The 19996-nt window shown below is 32.3% G+C and overlaps 2 protein-coding genes across 3 annotated transcripts in view; one reads left to right on the top strand and one right to left on the bottom strand.

The window, feature by feature from the left end:
• The window catches only part of Eif2alpha (eukaryotic translation initiation factor 2 subunit alpha), a 196214-nt gene that overhangs the window by 166332 nt on the left and 9886 nt on the right, over positions 1-19996 (bottom strand). The window lies entirely within an intron of this gene.
• Positions 1-19996, top strand: part of LOC113396631 (calbindin-32) — a 176641-nt gene that overhangs the window by 60921 nt on the left and 95724 nt on the right. For both annotated transcript variants that reach the window (XM_064218954.1, XM_064218955.1), the window contains exon 3: positions 11744-11829. In XM_064218954.1, the coding sequence (XP_064075024.1) occupies positions 11744-11829 (86 nt within the window). The remainder of the gene's footprint in view (positions 1-11743; positions 11830-19996) is intronic.

Raw genomic sequence — 19996 nt, forward strand, 5'->3', positions numbered from 1 at the left:
GTGAATCCGAGGAAGTCGCAAGTAGCTGTTTTTGGCAGTCCTAAGCTGTTGAGGGTTAAAGAAAAAATCTATCTCCAATCATGTTTGAGGGCCACATATTACCGCTACAAGACAATGTTAAAAATCTTGGACTACTTCTGGATACTTCCCTCTCCTGGGTACCTCAAGTTGCAGAAATGAGCCGTAAGATGTATGCCATCATTGGTTTTTTAAGGCGATGGAAAAACCTACTGCCCATCAAGGCTAAGATCAGCTTAGCCAATGCTTTCCTTTTTCCAATATTGGATTATGCTGACGCCTGCTACATTGACTTAACTGAAGACCTTCTAAATAAATTAGAACGGCTGCAAAATTTGGCGATTAGATTTATCTTTGGTCTGCGTAAGTTTGATCATGTTTCGCATTATCGGTCTCAGTTAAAGTGGCTACCAATCAGGCTTCGAAGGAACTTGCATGCCTTATCTCTTCTCTACTAGATACTATATGTCGAACATACACCACCTTACCTTAAAGAACGCTTTAAATTTCTTGGGTTTGACAGCATACACAACCTGCGTTCTAGTGAGGATAACAAACTAGTAACACCCTGCAGCCGGACACAAACCTACAGCAACTCTTTCACTGTGAAAACCGTCAAACTTTGGAATGCACTAACCACTGATATACGTCAGTCTAAATCCTTGTCCATCTTTAAGCATCGTTTGAAAAACTGTTATCTATCCATATCTAAATAATGTATGCAAGTATGTATGTATGTAATAATATGTAGTTTATAATTATGTATATATATATTGATAGTCTATAATTATATACTATATTATTGGGATGTAGCTATGTGTAGTTTATTAGTATACATTAGTGTAAATATTTTTATATTATAGTTTTTTATCTCCTCTCTCTATCTATTTCTGCATTTCCCTGTTTTCGTTCCAAGTTTCTATCACCAAAGGTTGTCTGTGAGAGATCGCTATAAGCGATAAGACCGCCTTTGCGCACTATTTATTTAATGTTTTGTGTTCATATTATGTATTCCTGTGTTGTGCAATAAAGTATTTTTAAATAAATAAATAAAATAAAAATGAGTAATTTTTCTCATATCGATATAATACATGTTTCAACAGCACATCCCTACGGTGAAATTTCCGGAACGAATATTAACAGCACAGATCTTTGCATTTCAATTACCGTCATTGTTTTTATGCACCGAGCGTCCGTGTATGCACAAAGGAAAGCGGGAAACTGTCTGGGGGGTATTTGCATGACAGCATTTAATTTTCAAACAAATAAAAAGTAAAATATAATGTTCATATGGTACAATAAGCTCCAATCGCTGGTACGATTGTGCATGTTCGTCTGCATGGGTATTTAAGTATTTACTGTTAGTATTGATGGGGGGGGGGGGCAGTAAGTAGCTTAGGCTATCTTTTCTGTAACTATAACAACGTGTATGCAAAAATTCATGATGATGGGTTGAGTATCAAATCATAACGAGCAAATAAACATACTTCCGCATTTTTAATAAAAGTTTTGCATTTATAGGATAAATAATTGATTTTAACATCGGATATTTGTTTTTCTTTCTATAAACAAATCTCTAAAGACGTTTTGTGTATGTTGTCATTATTGTTTGAATAAGTTTTTATTTTTATTTTGGTAGGCGGATTGACGAAGAGACTTGAATGATACATGGCAACACCGTTCATCGAGAAATAAGTGCTTATCACCTGTATCATCTTTGCTATAACAAATTTTATCAATTTTTACGTGTAGATCGCCAATGTGTCACCATTGGGAACTAAAATGTTATGACCCTTGTGCCTGTAGTTACCCCGACTGACTCACACTTTAAACCGGTATACAGCAGTCTTATAGCTAGTAACTAGACTAACGAGGAGGAAGGTAAGGCAAAAATTAACCAAATTAAATTTCAATATCGAAAAAGTTTCTCTTTTAGTACGTGTATTGAATTTTTCACAACTATTTTTTTTGTAAGTACACGTAAATTGAATAATTAATAGAAATATTTTTTTATTAATTAAGATATGATAAAAATATATAATCATTTAAAAATATTCCGACGGTTGCTCTCATGCATATCAAATATCTTAAGGTCTTAAGTTAAGCCATTGCTCCCGATACTAACACAAACATAATGTTATGTTAGTTAGTCTATAAAATATTTTATTGTAAGAGATGAAACAAAATATACCTGAAATTTAAAATTTTCCAGTTATTGAAACAAAAATTATGAAATAATTCTACAAGCAACTTAAAAAAGCCTTAAGACTAAAGTATGTGAAGTTGATATATAAAAAAGGCGCATACTTTATGCACCTAACTAAACATAGTTTTTAATTCCATACAGATAATTAATTATAATAAAATAATAATAATTTACTTATTGATAGTGAAATAATATTTTTTATTACGATAAGTGTAATTTCATATTTCTTGACGACAACTATATCTCAAATATGTAAATGTTGTCTATTTCGAGCGACTGTAGATTACTTGTCACCCATAATGACTCATATGTACGCATAATAAAAATTAACTCTCTTTTTTATAATGCCTCAAAAGAAGTATAACTTTAAGAATAACATAACTATAATAATAAAATAAATATTCTTACAAAGTGAAAATAACTTTTCTTAAATAGACTAATAATAACCTATAACATTAAATACTTCAAGTGAATAATAATTAAAAACAAAAACCAAACTGAAACTGCATATTTTCTACGACTCAGAAATTGAATACCTGTAGCAAAGTTCGCGCCAAAAAGTAAACCCAAGCCTCTGTGACAGGCGATCGTGCGTTTTTTTTTTTTAATGTATTACGCTACAAGGTATTAAAATACTCGACGGTAATAATATCATTATTATTTTAAAGAAGTATAATTATTTCATTCTTTTAATTATTTAATCGATACTATGATTTGAATAATTGTTAAAAGTTTTCTTTAGAATACATTCATAGTTGAATTCATAGACATTTGCGTCTCAAAACCCAAATTGCTAGATTTATGGATTTTTTTTTTATTAAATTAGTTTTGAGGGATACATATTTCGATAATTAATTGAATGCCGTCAGTTACATTAAATTCTGTAATTTTTAATGAAAATATTTTTCACAATATACAAGAATGCAATAAATTAAGAGTTTACCGAGAAGGTAAATTTTTAGATATTAGTTATAATAAATTAAGCTAAGATAAGTATGCTTGAAATTGTCGACCAAGATTTCCTATGAGACTTCTTGCTCCACCATTTTAAAAAAGAATTCCTTTTTTGCGTAAACTCAACCATCATGGTACGATAAGATAAATTTGCTTTTAGGGTTCCGTGCCCAAAGGGTGAAAACGGCGCCCTAATACTAAGACTTCGCTGTCTGTCCGTCCGTCTGTCTGTCACCAAACTGTATCTCAAAAACCACGATAGCTAGACAGTTGAAATTTTTACAAATTAGTTATTTCTGTTGCCGCTATAACAACAAATACTAAAAACAAAATAAAATATATAGTTAAGGGGATATCAATAAATGTGTGTACCTACTGTTGTTTACCTAGTCAATGGTACGTAACCCTTCGTGCACGAGTCCGACTCGAACTTGGCCGTTATTTTTTTGTTGCTTTTGACGCTGTACAGCTTTTTTTTTAATTCTAGGTGTGATGATCTGTGCTAATATATAGAACGGTACATCTTAATCGGCCTTCGTTATTCGTTTGTCAATAATTATTATTATATTTAGGAGTACAGTTCCTTAAGTTAGTTTTATTATTTCAAATAATAATGACAATTCAAAAGTGTTAATAAGGAAAATGTATATAAACAAAGTATATTGATTAAAATTTGAAATACCTAGATTATGCAACTTTTTGTATCTTCTGAAAATTCAAAGTCTAAGTCACTGTAGACATATGTGACATTCACTATAGTAACATTCTTTATACACAATCAACAAAGAATACACAGTCTCGATTTTTATAAAAATTAAAAAGGCATAATTCGATTTTTGAAAAATGATTATTCATAGCCAGAAAACGAAAGGTTGATTAAAAAAAAATCAGTCTGTATAATTACAACATTTGACAGTTTCGCTAATAAATATCAAATTCAGGGATGTCATATGGCAGAGTTAAGGAAAATGCTAAATTTTATTTGTACTTTTTTCGAAATGTTGATTTTTTTTTTTTCGACAAATGTTCGCATCGCTGTCATCTTCACAAAAGTATGTTCTAATTTCAATTTATTAATATCTCTTCTCGGTTTAAGGCCGCCGTATCGTAGTATTAGTACGTTATTAACACATTACAAGTGAGAAACTAATTGAATTCTTATACATATAATATCACGGAATATAATATTAACTTTTTTATTAAAATAATTTATGTTCGCTTTTTTAATATCAAAACACAAACAATTAAAGTGTCAAAACTTAAATCCGACTACGTAATAATCGCGCTCATAAAAGTATGACGTGATTTTAGCACCAATTTATCGAGTTAATTCAAGCAAAGCAACGATCAAGAGTTAGTTATATATATATTTGAAATTTGATTGAGCCCTTTCATTTGATACCCAACATTTCTTACATATGACCATATGACCTCTAGTGGTCTTCGCACTGAATTTACACTGACGTCATATATACCAGAGGACGGACGCTTCTAACGATACCTCATTTATCAAATTATGATAAGTAATTTAGAAGTTATTTGGTAATAGATGAACATATGTATAAGGGTTCAAATTATACAGCCTACGTATCACAAAGCAACATAAGATTTTTTGTCTGCGTTACCAAGACTTAGCTGGTAAAGAATACTTAACATATTAACCCTGACTATACAATGTATGTTATATATATATATATATATATATATATATATATATATATATATATATATATATATATATATATATATATATATGTATTTGATATGTACGTTATACGCTATGAAGTATTAAAAAAAAAATGTTACTATACTCCAATATTTCTTTTATTGAATTTGTACTATTTAAATGTGTTGAAAATGGTCACTTCGAAGGGTAGAATATAAATGAAAACGTAAGTACATTATTTATTGAATTCATGTGTGATCGGAGATTTTAGTTTTTTTTTTTATGGCATTGGTTGGCCGACGAGCTTATGGGCCACCTGATGGTAAGTGGTCACCACCGCCCATAGACAACGGCGCTGTAAGAAATATTAACCATTCCTTACATCACCTATGCGCCACCAACCTTGGGAACTAACATGTTATGTCCCTTGTGCCTGTGATTAGACTGGCTCACTCACCCTTAGTTGACTTACACATTTAAAAATACACACTATACGACTTATTACCACTGAAGTATATGTTTAGTTTAAAAATAACTTAGCGCTGATTGTAACTCTTTCAATAAAAACAATTTCAATTAATATATTGGCCTTATAAACTATGTACAGCCTATTACTACCGAAGAATAAAAATGAACCAATAAATTCGATACCATTTGCTATAACTCAGATATATTGTAGACTACTAACAGATCTAGATTAATGTATCCTTATTTATAATATAACACAATCCACTTATTGAAGTTACTTCCAAAGTTCTGATAATTGTTTCCTCGAGAATCCAAAATAAATCCCATAGATTTTTCAAGCCCTCGATGTCAAATGTTGTTTATTTGGTTTTTATCCTCTGGTAGTTGGATTATAATTATTAATAATCAATATAAGCGAGGCCAATGAAGCGTTCCTATGTACACGTGTAACAATATACACACACACACAAAAGTATAATGATAAAATTACAGACATTCAGCGTTAAGAATCTAAAATCGAACGTCAAAAGACGAATTTCAAATTTGGAATTTTAAATGCCTTCCAAAAATTTGAAAACAAGTAGAGGCCATACTTTTCATTATTAAACTCTTCTACGTGACATTAGCAGAATATTTCGCGCTCAAATCGCGTAGAAATACGTCCGAAAAAAAAAAATGTCAAAACAATTTCGCGTTATAATGTGTTATATAAATATCACCTTTGCATTGACCCGCGGCTTGGACGTAAATAAACAAGTCAATACCGAATTAAACCTTGGTAAATAAGTTATATTCGGGGCCTCGGCCGTGGATCGAAATAGCGTAATTATATTTGACTTGGCGATACTTGACTATTGTAAACGAAATCAATATAAAAAATGTCCAATTATATGCCTTCTTGTCAATCAGTTATAGTTTAGGAACCCAATGGTAGAACATAATGATCATGACCCGAATTTGTGGGTTCAGATACCACTGAGTTTTCACGAAGTTGATGAAAAGAGTGTAAAAGTATTTATACGGTAACTATTTTTAATTCATATTACGAAATAATGTTAATTATTCTCATGTACATACATATATAAAAGATATTGTATATGTATCTGATTTTGTTATATATTGTTTATATATTACTTAAAATTTGTTAGATTAATATCGATGTTGATTTATTTCGTAATATATTAAACACATATACAATTGCAATTATGATAGTACTTCATATTATAACGAGAGGAGGCCTTCGCTCCGCGGTGGGGATAGTTATATGGTCATAATAAACATAAAAACTAGGCAATAAGTTAAGAGTTATATAGTTTAGGTTTCTGGTCGTGTCAGATTTGCCGTCCCATCGGATAATGGGAGTGAGGGAATAGAGCGTGTTTGTGCAGACACTTGTGCAATAATACTATGATGCAGAACTAACGATAGTTTGACTATCGATAGTTGACCTCGAAAACTATTCAGGATTTCGATAGTACTATCGGTAGTATAAATAGCTCTCCGTAAGCAATACTATTAACGGCGGTACTATCGAAAAATAACTGGCTGTCGATAACACAAAATTATCGATACTGTCAATAGTATCGATAGTTTGAATTAAAAGTAATGGTTTTTGCAATACTATCGATAGGATCAATAGTATTGCTCATGGGGATCTATCGATACTATCGAACACCTTAACTATCGATAGACTATCGATTGTCTATCGATATGCAGAACTACTATAATACGTACTGTTTAGTTGGCTGGTCTTCCATCGGCCGGCGTGACTGAAATCGGACAGGACGAAATCATATAATTTTTAATCCAATGTAAAAGATGACTTTTCTTAAATGAACTGATAATTTTAAGGTCTGTTTACTCCATATGACCATTTTATAGTAATGGTCTCATACAAAGTTATCCAATACTGTTTACCACGGATAACCGAAAGAAAATTATAGCCTTACGTTAAGGTGTACACAAATTGACAGTATAGTTAGATACCAGTAACTGGATACCAGTAACTGGATATCGTACTAGAAACCTGCAAGAGTCTTCCTAAACCTATGATGTATGTTCTAGTTTCTAGATAGTATCTCCATATTCTTTAATAGAAGTGATCTGGTGGTAGGGCGTTGTGCTCATCCAGTTAAGGAACGTCTACTCATATTCTAACGCGACGCAGTAATACTTAGTATTGTAATGTTTCAATTTAAAGGATGAGTTAACCCATATAACTTAAGGGACATACCATTCGTTCGACATAAAGTTCGCAAGGCATTGACGATATTAGGAATGGTTAATATTACGTACGGTGCCAGTGTCTATGGGCGCTGGTGACCACTTACCATCAGTTTAAAGCCCGCTTAAATATTTTATAGATATATCACAGGATAAACTTAGATTTTTAGATTTCAAAAAGAGCAATATGGTTTAAGTCCAAGATTTTTAAAAGTTTTGAGTTCATGGCCTTTAAGAGGTTTTTAAAAAACTCAAAATAATCCCGATCTATATATAACTGAGTTTAAATGTATCTGACTTATTACGATGTCCTCCTGAATTATTTCGGCAAAGGAGGCTATGAGGCTTCTCAAGAGACAGTGGTCAGTTCCAAAGTTCAAATTGTTTTCGTATTTAGTTTTAGTGATTTATATGTGTTATCAATTCTATCAGAACTGTTTCTTTCTTCTTCCGTAGTCTCTGTTACCTTCTGACTTTTTCTTTCTGTGTTCATTGTGTGCGTATTATACGAGTTACTATCAAGTCGTGGACATTGTTATTTCCTCCCGCGTCACACACTACGCACACACCTATAAACTCATGACCTCCAGATATGCGAACTTAGCTGCTGAGCAAAACAAACAATTATATTAATCAAAAAAGTTTGCGTAAGTACAAAAAACAAACGAAACTTTTCCCTTCATTCGAGCTCTTAGTTTTATTTCTTTGAGATATCTCTGCTAATGTGAACGTCATCTTAATGTCACAATTATTTAAGGACATCGTATCTTAAATGAGATTTTGCGGAGACGAGGCGTTCCAAACGTTCATTACGCTAATGGACCCTATACAATAACCTATACAATCTTTGTTGTATTAAAGACGAACTTCGTGTTGTTTGATACAATGTTTCGACGGCACCTTGAAAGTAACATTTTTAGAATTTATTATAAAAAATATTTTTAGGTATCATAAAAAGGAAATTCAAATTAGTTAGTTAAAATTAAACCAGACAGCGTGTATTGGTGATAAGAATGTTATCAATATTTCCCCGTTGAATTGCAATTCCGTTTTTCTGGACGAAACATGAACGAGCTCGGTCACCAGCGGGAGCAGTAAGACAAATAAATAAATATTGGACAACATCACATACATTACTCTGATCCCAATGTAAGTAGCTAAAGCACTTGTGTTATGGAAATCAGAAGTAACGACGGTACCACAAACACCCAGACTCAAGACAACATAGAAAACTAATGAACTTTTTCTACATCGACTCGGCCGGGAATCGAACCCGGGACCTCGGAACGGCGTACCCATGAAAACCGGCGTACACACTACTCGACCACGGAGGTCGTCAATCAAGACAAGCTGTTATATATTAACTAATATTGTAATATAAATGTCAAAGTGAGATTATTTCTTTGTCTGTTTGTTACGCCTTAACTACTAAACCAATCATCATGATATTTAGCACACGTGAAAAGGATATAGAGTAATCACCCGCACCACCTAGATGTCCGAAAATCCACAACAGCGCGATTTTTAAAACACTTTCTGCCTCGCACAACCACTCTGTGGAACCAGCTTTCGCCGGCGGTTTTTCCGAACCGATACGACTTGGGAACCTTCAAGAAAAGAGCGTACTCTTTCCTGAAAGAGCCCCCCGGTGTTGCAGATGTCCATGGGCGGTGGTAGTCACTTTCCATCAGGTGAGCCTCCTGCTCGTTTGCCACCTCTACTATACTAAAAAAAAAATAAAAAAAAAAACTTAATAAGGACCCCTCCGCCAAATGGCAAATCCGCGGACTAAAATTGATGTTTGATAAAAGTATTAGCGCGTCACGCATATAAAAAGATATATGGTAGAAGATTGACGTTCAAATATCACTCTTGAAAACATTATTAATATTAGTTAGTTACAATTTTGTTGAATTAACAATTAAGAGCTGAGAACTCTTTGTAGTATTAATGGCTACAAAATAGCTTATATTTCCCGAGACGGGATCTGATGGTCCAGGTTATGGAACACGTCTATCTTAACCGATGTTCTCAGATTCAAATCGAAGCTAGTACCGCTAAAATTTAGCATTATTAACTGGTTTTAATAATGATAAATTAACCTGTGAGTGTCCAATGAAAATCTGTGTGTGTATCCGCAAACCCGCATTGGGATAACGTGGCGGAATAAGCTCCAAAGTCCAAACCTTCTTCTTAAAACGAAGGTCTTCGTTCAGCAGTGAAACATTCCCAGGATATTTAAGTTTTAAACTTACATTATTGATTTTATTATTTCAGTTACTTATGTTCAAAGTTTATCTCCGTATATGTATTTAACTTGAAATTTCCTTTACAATATTTCGAAATATCCGAACATATCTGCGAATGGGAATTGGAATTGCTACCATATATCTGTCAGGAAGCGTCCGTTTTACTGCCATACAATCTCCAACTATAGTACAAAATCGAAAATTTAGTTCCAATAAAGAACGACCCAATAACATATGCGCTATTTTGGAAGCATTTTGCTTGTTTTTTACGACTTCGAAAAAGGGATGGTTCTGCTGTATGATATAGCTTTAAATATACAATTCTATACGTGTTCTTGAACTCCTCCTAAATGACTTTATTTTAATATATATTTTTAAGGGAGTCCTTTGATCGCTTAGATTCAACCCGGTAGTTGGCACTGTAATCGTGACCCAGGAATTTCAACAAACGTCAGATCAACTGTATGTATATAATATATGCGTCAATTTATATTCATATGAAGATTAACATATTATTAAATGTATGTTCATTTAAAGATTAAATTATTTTATGACACTATCATAGTATAAGTTTAGTCGGCTATAATGAAAACGTATAATAACTTGGGATCGATGGATATTTTAGTTTTTCAATCCATTACGCATTATTTCAAATATTGAAGAATATTATAAATAACTCACATTGACCTTAATATGTTATAGATGCTTATATTTTGCCTCAGATTCACCGGTGATGGACAATATCGTGAGGAAACCTGCATATGTCCAATGTCGATAAAATACAGCAGCTGTATTACGCGCATTGGTGCAGCGTGGATAACTTCTGAGCCTTCAATCTTTGCCCAACTGTGATATATTTACAAACTGTTACTTTAAATTTCTGCCCAATTACTTATTAAAACGACTGATTATTATCAGCGACGCACGACGGCATATTTTCTGTTTTATAAAATTTTGCGATCCCTTTTTCTGCTGACCTTCTTAACAGCTGACCCGGAAAACAATTACTCTTAATGTTCTTCAAATACGACCTATTTGGTTGACTTAAGTATCTGACTTTTATTTCTTGGCAACATTCTTAAGCGGTCTTTAAAAAATGTCTCTCATTGTTTCTTAAATAAATAAAGATTTCAGTGTAAACTTTTACCAAAAAGTTTTTAATGAACACAATGTTTTTTCTTTGAATCCAAGTCCAGCTACTAAAACTATACAAATTAAACAATATTCTTTTTTTATCGTACGATCATTTTTCGTCCACTTTTAAATCTTTTTTTTTATGGCACAGTTTGGCGGACGAGCTTATGGGGACAATGGCGCTGTAAGAATTATTAACCATTTCTTACATCGCCAATACGCCACCAACCTCGGGAACTAAGATATTATGTCCCTTGTGCCTTTAATCGTTAATATTTCTTCTTGGAATGGTTAATATTTCTTACAGCGCCATTGTCTATGGGCGATGGTGGCCACTTACATCATCAGATGGCCCATTTGCTCGTTTGTATTATACAAATATATACATATAAACCTTCCTCTTAAATCACTTAGTTGATGAAAACTAAATTTAAATCTCGTTGCGTAGTAAACATCTAAACGTACAGACGGTGGGAAGCGACTTTGTTTTATACAATGTAGTGAAGACCCAGCTTCAAGTAAATAGGAACGTCAAATAATTAACAATATTTAATATAGTTTACAATATTTATTTTTCCAGTTTTTGTTACAATCATCCATTATCTTCCGCCTTTCAACCCAGATTAACAATTCCCGTCAAATTCAAAAATATTCTTCCTCTACTTTTTTTATAAAAATGTCAAACCAAAAAGTATTCATCACATTTATATAATTCTGTGATTGAATATAACTCAATAGCTAAAAGCTATACAACCTTAAATGATTATTTATAAATAATTTATAGGCTTACAATAGTGATTAATAAATATTTTTCTTTTTCTCTAGGTAATGGCTACATCGAAGGCACGGAGTTAGACGGCTTCTTGAGGGAATTCGTTTCCAGTGCTAACTTCACCGATATAAGCCCGGACGTGAGTACTTTATATATATACATATCTGTATGTGTTCTTACATCAGTCATAACCTATATCTATCAAAGGAAGATTATTGACAAATACGTAACTTTAATAATCTATGGTATTTAATACGGATTCATAAAAAAAAATGGCGCCAAAACAAACTTTCGAAGTAATATTAAAGTGAATATAAGATCAGTGAAATATTGTTGTATTATAAATAAAGATATATTAATCAAGAACCGTTTGTCGGTTCGTATATATCATCTGTTTATATGTACTCTGTAGAAGAGGCTATATGTTATACAGGTAATATCTGACCGAAGATCTATTTCCACCGAGGCCGAATCCAATCAGCTCTGTCGACCGAAGTCGATGGTACAGTTATTTACGGAATTTTATTTAAACCTGTAAACTTTGATTCTATATAAATTTTGTAATGTAAGTTAATTCCTTATAACATTTTCTCTCAGTAACAAATAATCAAATGGAAATGCGTACGAATCTTTGAGTATCCTTAGAAAGTTAGGTATATCCAAACAGTCAAATTATCAGTTACACTTCAGTCTGTGAATCATTCTTTACTTAACACGATTAACAACTTGTAACGTACTTACAGGAGTACTTAAGTGCTTCGGATTTGTTTCTTAACTTCGAAAATCGGTCCCAGAATAATATTCGTACAGACAATCATTCTAAATTTCATATTCTCTAAGCTTAAATAATACTGTCTTATAGAATAGGTAGATCACCTATAAATATTTCGAGTTCTATTTAGCTGATCTTACAACGTTTAAGTTTTACTCTCATGATTATAAATTCAATTTGAATATCGAATATTACTGTCTAATACTACCATTATAAACTAGATGGTGTCCGCGACTCCCGAGATTATCGGTAAATAAACAAAAATTTTAACAAAAAATACCGACGTCAAGTAAAACATTATTCCAAAAAAAAATGTATGCACTAAAAAGTAAAAAAAAAAATTGCGTATTCTTCTACAACTTAATAATCAACTTACTTTTTCTACTCATCAATATGTAGGTACGATCTATGAGTTTACGACGCTCGAAGATAGATGGGTACCTACCCACTCTAAATCTAACTCAACACATACCTATGAATAACAGAAAATGATCAAAATATTTTTTAGAGTTATCCCAAGTAAAATGAAATCAAAAATATTAGAATATTGTATTGTAGTTACAATTATTGTTAGTTTTCGAGTCGGTGTCATCAAATAAAAAAAAACATCAAAATCGGTTCATCCAGTCGAAAGTTCTGAGGTAACAAACTTAAAAAAAAATACAGATGAATTGATAACCTCCTCCTTTTCGAAGTCGGTTAAAAACAACAAAAATTCGAAAAATCATAGTTATGTGATCTATTTCATTCAAATTACAATTTTATTATATGTATAGCAACCTCTTCAACTGAAATCGCTGAACCGACTTAGATGAAATTTGGTATTGAGATAGTTTGAGTCCCCAGAATGACATAAGCTACTTTTTCAATTAATTCGCGAGATGATAAAATTTGGAGTGACGGTTTGTGTACTATATGTAACGTTTTAAATATTCGCATTGATACAAAATAAATCAATGTTTCGTATAAATGACACAGATATTAAATTATGCTGTAGTATATACATACCCATAATCTTAGTTCATTTATATATTGAGAGTGTCGCACTAAAAAAAAATATAAGCCATCTTTATTATGTTCGTAAGCGTGACAGCAACATCATAATACTTTACTAGTGTAGTGGCATGTATTTAGTAGCCAACTGTTGCCTACTATATTTTTTCGACGCGTCCTCAGCTTTGACAGTCTAATCCAGCTCATTTAACATACTTCCATATAGAGTTCGGGTTTGAAGGGTGATTGATCCAGTATAATTATAAAAACATAACATCTGGTTATGACGCATTAGCAATATAAGGGATGATTAATAGTTCTTACATTGCCAATGTCTATGGGCCGTGGAGACCACCTGCCATAAGGTATGCAGTCCACCTACCTGATAGAATAAAAACAAACGAGCAGAAAACCTCTAACGGTTAGAACACGTGAATCGTATCGCAAACAACACAATTTTCAATTAACTTGTATTTATAATTTATCTCGTGCTTGGAGGGGAAAAATCGTAAGGAAACCTGAATATGTCGGATGTTCTGGTATATGTGTATCCACCGATCTGCATTAGAGCAGCGTAGCGGAAGCCAAGCTTTCTCCCCTAAATGAGATCAGGCTCAAGGCTGTTACTTAACTTTATATATTGAGTAACGTATTAATTTCGGACCGATTTATTTTGACTAACCCATTTTTTTTTTAACTATTTGGAGTTAAATTAACTATTTTCATCATTTACTGCATTTATATACATAACAAACATATATTATTCACTATGTCTTATTTACAAACATTTATTTAATTTGTTATTTTCGTTATTTTGTTTATATAAAATCTTGCAAATTGATTTAGAACCATTTTCTCTTATCGTAAGGACTTAAAAATGGGTTCAGTACATGCTGGTTCAGCTCTGATAGTTAGGCATATTTATGGTAAATCTGATACTATAACCAGGTATCTGGTTCGAGGCAAAGGACACACGACGAAAACGATTACTCGACGACGAACTCTACGTTAAAATTTCAGCCAGTTTACTCTACCATAATTCACGTAAATAACTTCGTTCCAAAAAAATACTATTTAGTTACAAACCAACCACATATTTTGAGGTCCCTGGCTATTTATAGCGCACTATATATTCTTTTAGTATTCTGTATTTATGTTACTAGATAAACAATATTTAATACCCTGGGGTTAAACGAAAATCCTCGACAAAAATCCGTAAAATCTGTGCCCCAGTGCGTGAATTGTTCGCCGCTTGTGTGCAAAATTAATGACGCATGGGTTTAGCGGCTTCATAATCTTAATACTTTAAAATATAAAGCCTCGCTCTAGATAAACGTACGGAGTAAAATAATTAAAAGACAAGCACATGAAATTCCCCGTCATTGTCACGTCAATTGTCTAAATTTTATAATAATATTATATACAAAAACTTCGAAATGCGTGGGCGAAACTTAGCTACTGAACTGTTTATGTATCTAAATTTTATATTTGTATTTGTATTAAGTATGTAAATTAAGTCAATATGTAAGTTTTTTTACATTGGTTATTATTTTAAACCAATTTTGTGGGAATTTTAAAGAGCGACCTTTATTATGAATTCGGTCATGTTCGAATACGAATTTCCACCAGCGTTCTTTCTGATCATTTTATTTCGGTTGCTTTGAAATAAATTCCTAGTTTTTATATATTTTCGGAAAGCTAAGTGAACGATTATGTTTTAAAAATAATCTGCAGAACAAGTTTCATAATGATTTTTTTTGTTTTTCAGGCATATTTGAGGGAAAAAAATAAAAAAAATATTGGAATAATATCGTTTTCCGTCTCGCATTTTTAAATTTGGTCCGATAATTATTGTTTAAATATTGAAAAATATCCAGTGTTTAATCGTTTTTATAAATCAGAAGAAAAAAGTAGATTTTAATTGATACTTTTTTTTAAATAAATTTTGAAAAAATCTAAAAAACGCGATAACTCAAAAATGGTTCACTTTTGCATGATGCATATGGGGGTTAAAATTATCGCAAATAGTCACCCCTATCACCTCCTAACGGGAATATGTCGAATTACCAATAACTCTGTATATGTATACTTGATAATATAGATATATAAGGGTGTATATTTGTCTTTTTATATATTGCAAGATGAATTTAATAATTTGCAATAGAAGAGGTTCTCCATTATGCAATAAACTTGAAGCTTCTCGCAAATATACCGAATTACCATTATAACAGAACCATATTAGTGGCTTGAACTATTAACTTGAAGTTCGATATTCAACTTAATAGTTCTATCAGAACACACGTATAATTCTGTTCTTATATAAATTATTTGAGTTGATAGTGGCTAGCTTATATAGCTGCAGATCTCGAGGACGTTTGTTCAAAATTAATGTAATTTTTTTTTAAATTCCTGTAAGAAGATTTTAATGTTATGTACATTAAAATTAATTAATTTATTATTTGTTGTTATCGAAGTTTAATTACGTACTCGTATTATTTGCGTCGTTGAAGAACGGGAAAGCTGGAGGATCTTGAGCGTTAAACTTACCTTCGTAATAAATACACTTTTGTTTATGTTAAATATTTGAAAGAAAAACTAATTGGATATCATTAATAAAAGTTTTTTTTTTCTTTCGGAAGTATATTTTACTATCTTGCTGCCAAACTGACTTTGACAGCAAGACTGACAATCTTAAAACTCGATCATAAGACAAATTAAAAAAAAAAAAGACAACGATAATGACACTCTACCTAATGTCACTATTCTATTCTGCATGACGAAAAAACTTCGCCATCTCGTGATACTCGTTTATTACGATTGTATATATTGTTTCATAATAAACCGTCACTTTACAAGCATAGGTTTCGTTCTCTTTTAAATTAAACATCAATAAATAATTTAAATTGAATATTAGCATGAAAAGTGTTACAAACCAAGAATCTATTTTTTTTTTTAATCTGTTTTACGAGGAAAGGCACATACTATGCCTGTTTGTAAGGTGATTACTGCAAGTTAAGTATTTAAGACCCACCCTACACTATCAGTGTCCCGTCAGACGTAGGAACTAAGATGTTATGTCCCTTGAGCCCGTACAAAGACCGCTTCCCTTACTATGCCGTACATATAATCCTTCGTATCTCGACCTTACGTAAATAATGTGTTCCAGACAAAACTAAAGTTAACCTTAAGTTCAAATAGTCTAGTTCTGACTACGACTTGTATCATCAATGTAATAAACGCTGAAACTGGAATTTTATAATATAGAATACGATAGGAAATAAAATTTCAGTAAATATATAATAATTACTTTTTATTTAGGAATAATAAAAAAAACTGCAGATACGTTATTCTTTCAAGAACAATGTAGATACTCACTATTACCAAAATTTCGCGGAATTTCACGGAATTTCTTCAAAACTTTAAAACTTCATAATATGTTCAAATTGGCTTGCTTATTTACCACGTGGTGATTATTTCAGGTGTGTCCTTCTAGAAATAGGTTTGTACGTTTTTACTTCTTAGAATACTTCGTCAAGTAACTGCACGCCTCTGAAAATCTCTTATTTCTCTTCTTTTCTCTAATTTCCTTGATAATCCAATATTTTGTATAAAATAAATATCAGGCGCTTTCTAAGTTTAACTTCACTGTAACTCCCCTTTTAAAAAGTAGTCCTCCTGGCGCGCTTGTTCACGATAAACTCAAATCCTATGAACCTCCTGATATATCTCATGTACAGAAATATTCCCTCACGCATGCGCGAATGTGGATTCTGAAGTATCCTGTAAATTTATCAACAGACTGAAATCTGTGTCGAAGTATATCAAATAGTCATTTTCAACTTCTTCAACATGATGAAAATTTTCATATTTATTTGAAGAGCATAATAGTGAATATGGGCAAATACGTGCTCAATAGGATTTTTTAATAGAGTAATTTTGTTAGTAATTATTTTGCTGTCTTAGTCTTAAGCTAGTCGTTTTGCGCACACTAAGACGCTTTGTAAGAACAAATGTCACTCACGCAACTAATGCAAGTTTATTTGACGTAAAGGGGTCCATGCGTGGGGTATTCGTGAATAAATCTTACAAATATTCGGTATAAATAAATATATATTGGACAACATCACATACATTACTCTGATCCCAATGTAAGTAGCTAAAGCACTTGTGTTATGGAAAATCAGAAGTAACGACGGTACCACAAACACCCAGACCCAAGCCAATATAGAAAAGTAATGAACTTTTTCTACATCGACTCGGCTGGGAATCGAACCCGGGACCTCGGAGTGGCGTACCCATGAAAACCGGTGTACACACTACTCGACCACGGAGGTCGTCAAAATGTGAAGACTTGGAAGCTGAACATCCATCCATAATATTTGTTACTCAATCACGCCCGAATGGCTTACCTGATCTTGATGAAATTTGTTACAGAGATAGATTATAGTAAAGAATAGCATAGGTGACATTTTATCGCTAGCGCGTGCATCCTTGTCCTCACACGAGCGGAAATCTTAGATCTATCTAGGGTGGATATGATACATAAAAAAATACAGTTATAAATTATATTTTGCAAGCAATTTAATTCTTCTTTTTAATCATAATCAATTTCAACGCATTGGCCGAAAACTTTAGCGTATCCCGTTGCACACTGATCACCTTCAAAAGCAGCTTGTGCTATAAAGTATTCCTCAATAAAATCTCTATTCCTTAAAATATATTCTTGCAGCTTTTCTATACTTTCAAACTTAATAGAAATTTTTAACGTATAGTGCGCCTTATCTGGTAATTGTTTTTCGTTGCTGGTAACATTGTTAATTTCCATAACTTCTGTTGTACTAATCATGGGATTATCCGTTGATATACCAAATATTATTTGCGCATGTATCAGTACTAGTAATGTTATTACCATTTTGTATTTCACGTAAAATGATTATCCAGAAAAATATAGCTTTAAATATTCTTGGCTCTGCGTGTCCGTCCTAGGCACTTTCCAACGCACTAATCCTAGACCAGACGTATCAATCGAGCTTCCGAATCGAGTTTAACACTATCATAATCAAAATAATATTCCTTTAGGGCTGTCAGTTATGTGATAAATATTTTAAATGTAGAAATTAATTTATTCGTATGACGGTAAAACAATTTTTAATTTATTTCATAGTGTTAGTTAATTGTGATATATTGTCAGAATGAGACTTTTTTTGTAGTGTTGTGTTGCCTTTATAAATAAAATAAAATAAACAAAAAAAATGATAAAAAAGCCTTTTATTTCTTAGAGAAAATTCTTATTTACAGAGTTAAATATTTTTGTTAGTCATATACATATGTTAGTATTAGAGAAAATATATATATTGTTATGTTAGTAGTTTTAAAATGAATTTTAGATACGTTTATGAATTAAATTTAATAGTTGATAGATTAAATTGAAGTCATTCTGTAGGAACCCCTCTGCAGGTAAAGGCCTCCTCCAAATTGAGCCAGCTTTATCTGGACTTCACTGTTAGCATCCAGTATGGACCCGCTGTGCGTTTTATTTATTTATTTATTTATTTATTAAAGAACCACCAACAAAATTACATGTGGATATTTTACATAAAATGTATCTATCCTTAGGTTGCAATTATACATATAATTTCACTTAAAGGTAGTAGTTACAGCTAGCATAAAAAATAAAACTATACGAAAACTAAGGCTAAAATTAAAACTCAAACTAGGACTACCAGTATTTAAGTATATATGAATTTATAAAACATAAGCTAATTAATAAAAATAGGGTAACTTAAAAAAGAAAAACAAACAAAAGCTGAAAATCAATAATATGAAACAACCACGAATCTCTAAAAGAACAAAACAACTACAGTCACGACAAAACACAGCACAAGTTCAGTTACGATCGATAAACTATGCTATTGTAAATCTTTGACTTGAATTCCGTCAAACTGTCGCAAAACAAATCGATGGACCCATTCTTTTTACAAATTTCCCCATACTGCCTGCACATCCTACGTATTAGGGAGTGGTACCAAAGATTTGTCCCGTACCGTTTATGTTTGAGCAATGAGATGGGATGCCGTGGCAAACGAGATGGTACACGGAGAGATAACTGGCTCAGCAATTCGGTGTTATCAATGGTTCCGTTTAACAGCTTAAATAGAAAAGTCATGTCAGCAAGTGTACGTCTATCAGATAATGAGCTAATGGAGAATCTATTCAACCTCGCATTGTAGGGTAGTTTTTTGTTAGATCCTACTGAGTAAAATTTAGTAAATCTTCTTTGTATACTTTCTAAGCGATATTTATGTGTTTGATAGCTTGGATTCCAAACCACTGTTCCATACTCTAGTTTACTACGGACCAGGCTTGCGTAAAGTAGTTTTTTTGTCTCGAGTTTCCTAAATTGCTTAGCGTTTCTAAATAGGAAACCCAGCTTTCTGCGGGCGGATCTACAGACATGGTCAATATGGAGGTTGAACCTTAACTTCGTGTCGATTACTATGCCTAGATCACGGATGAAATCTCTTTTCTCTACCGGACTGTT

The sequence above is a fragment of the Vanessa tameamea genome, chromosome 25 (assembly GCF_037043105.1).
Source record: "Vanessa tameamea isolate UH-Manoa-2023 chromosome 25, ilVanTame1 primary haplotype, whole genome shotgun sequence".
NCBI lineage: Eukaryota > Metazoa > Arthropoda > Insecta > Lepidoptera > Nymphalidae > Vanessa > Vanessa tameamea.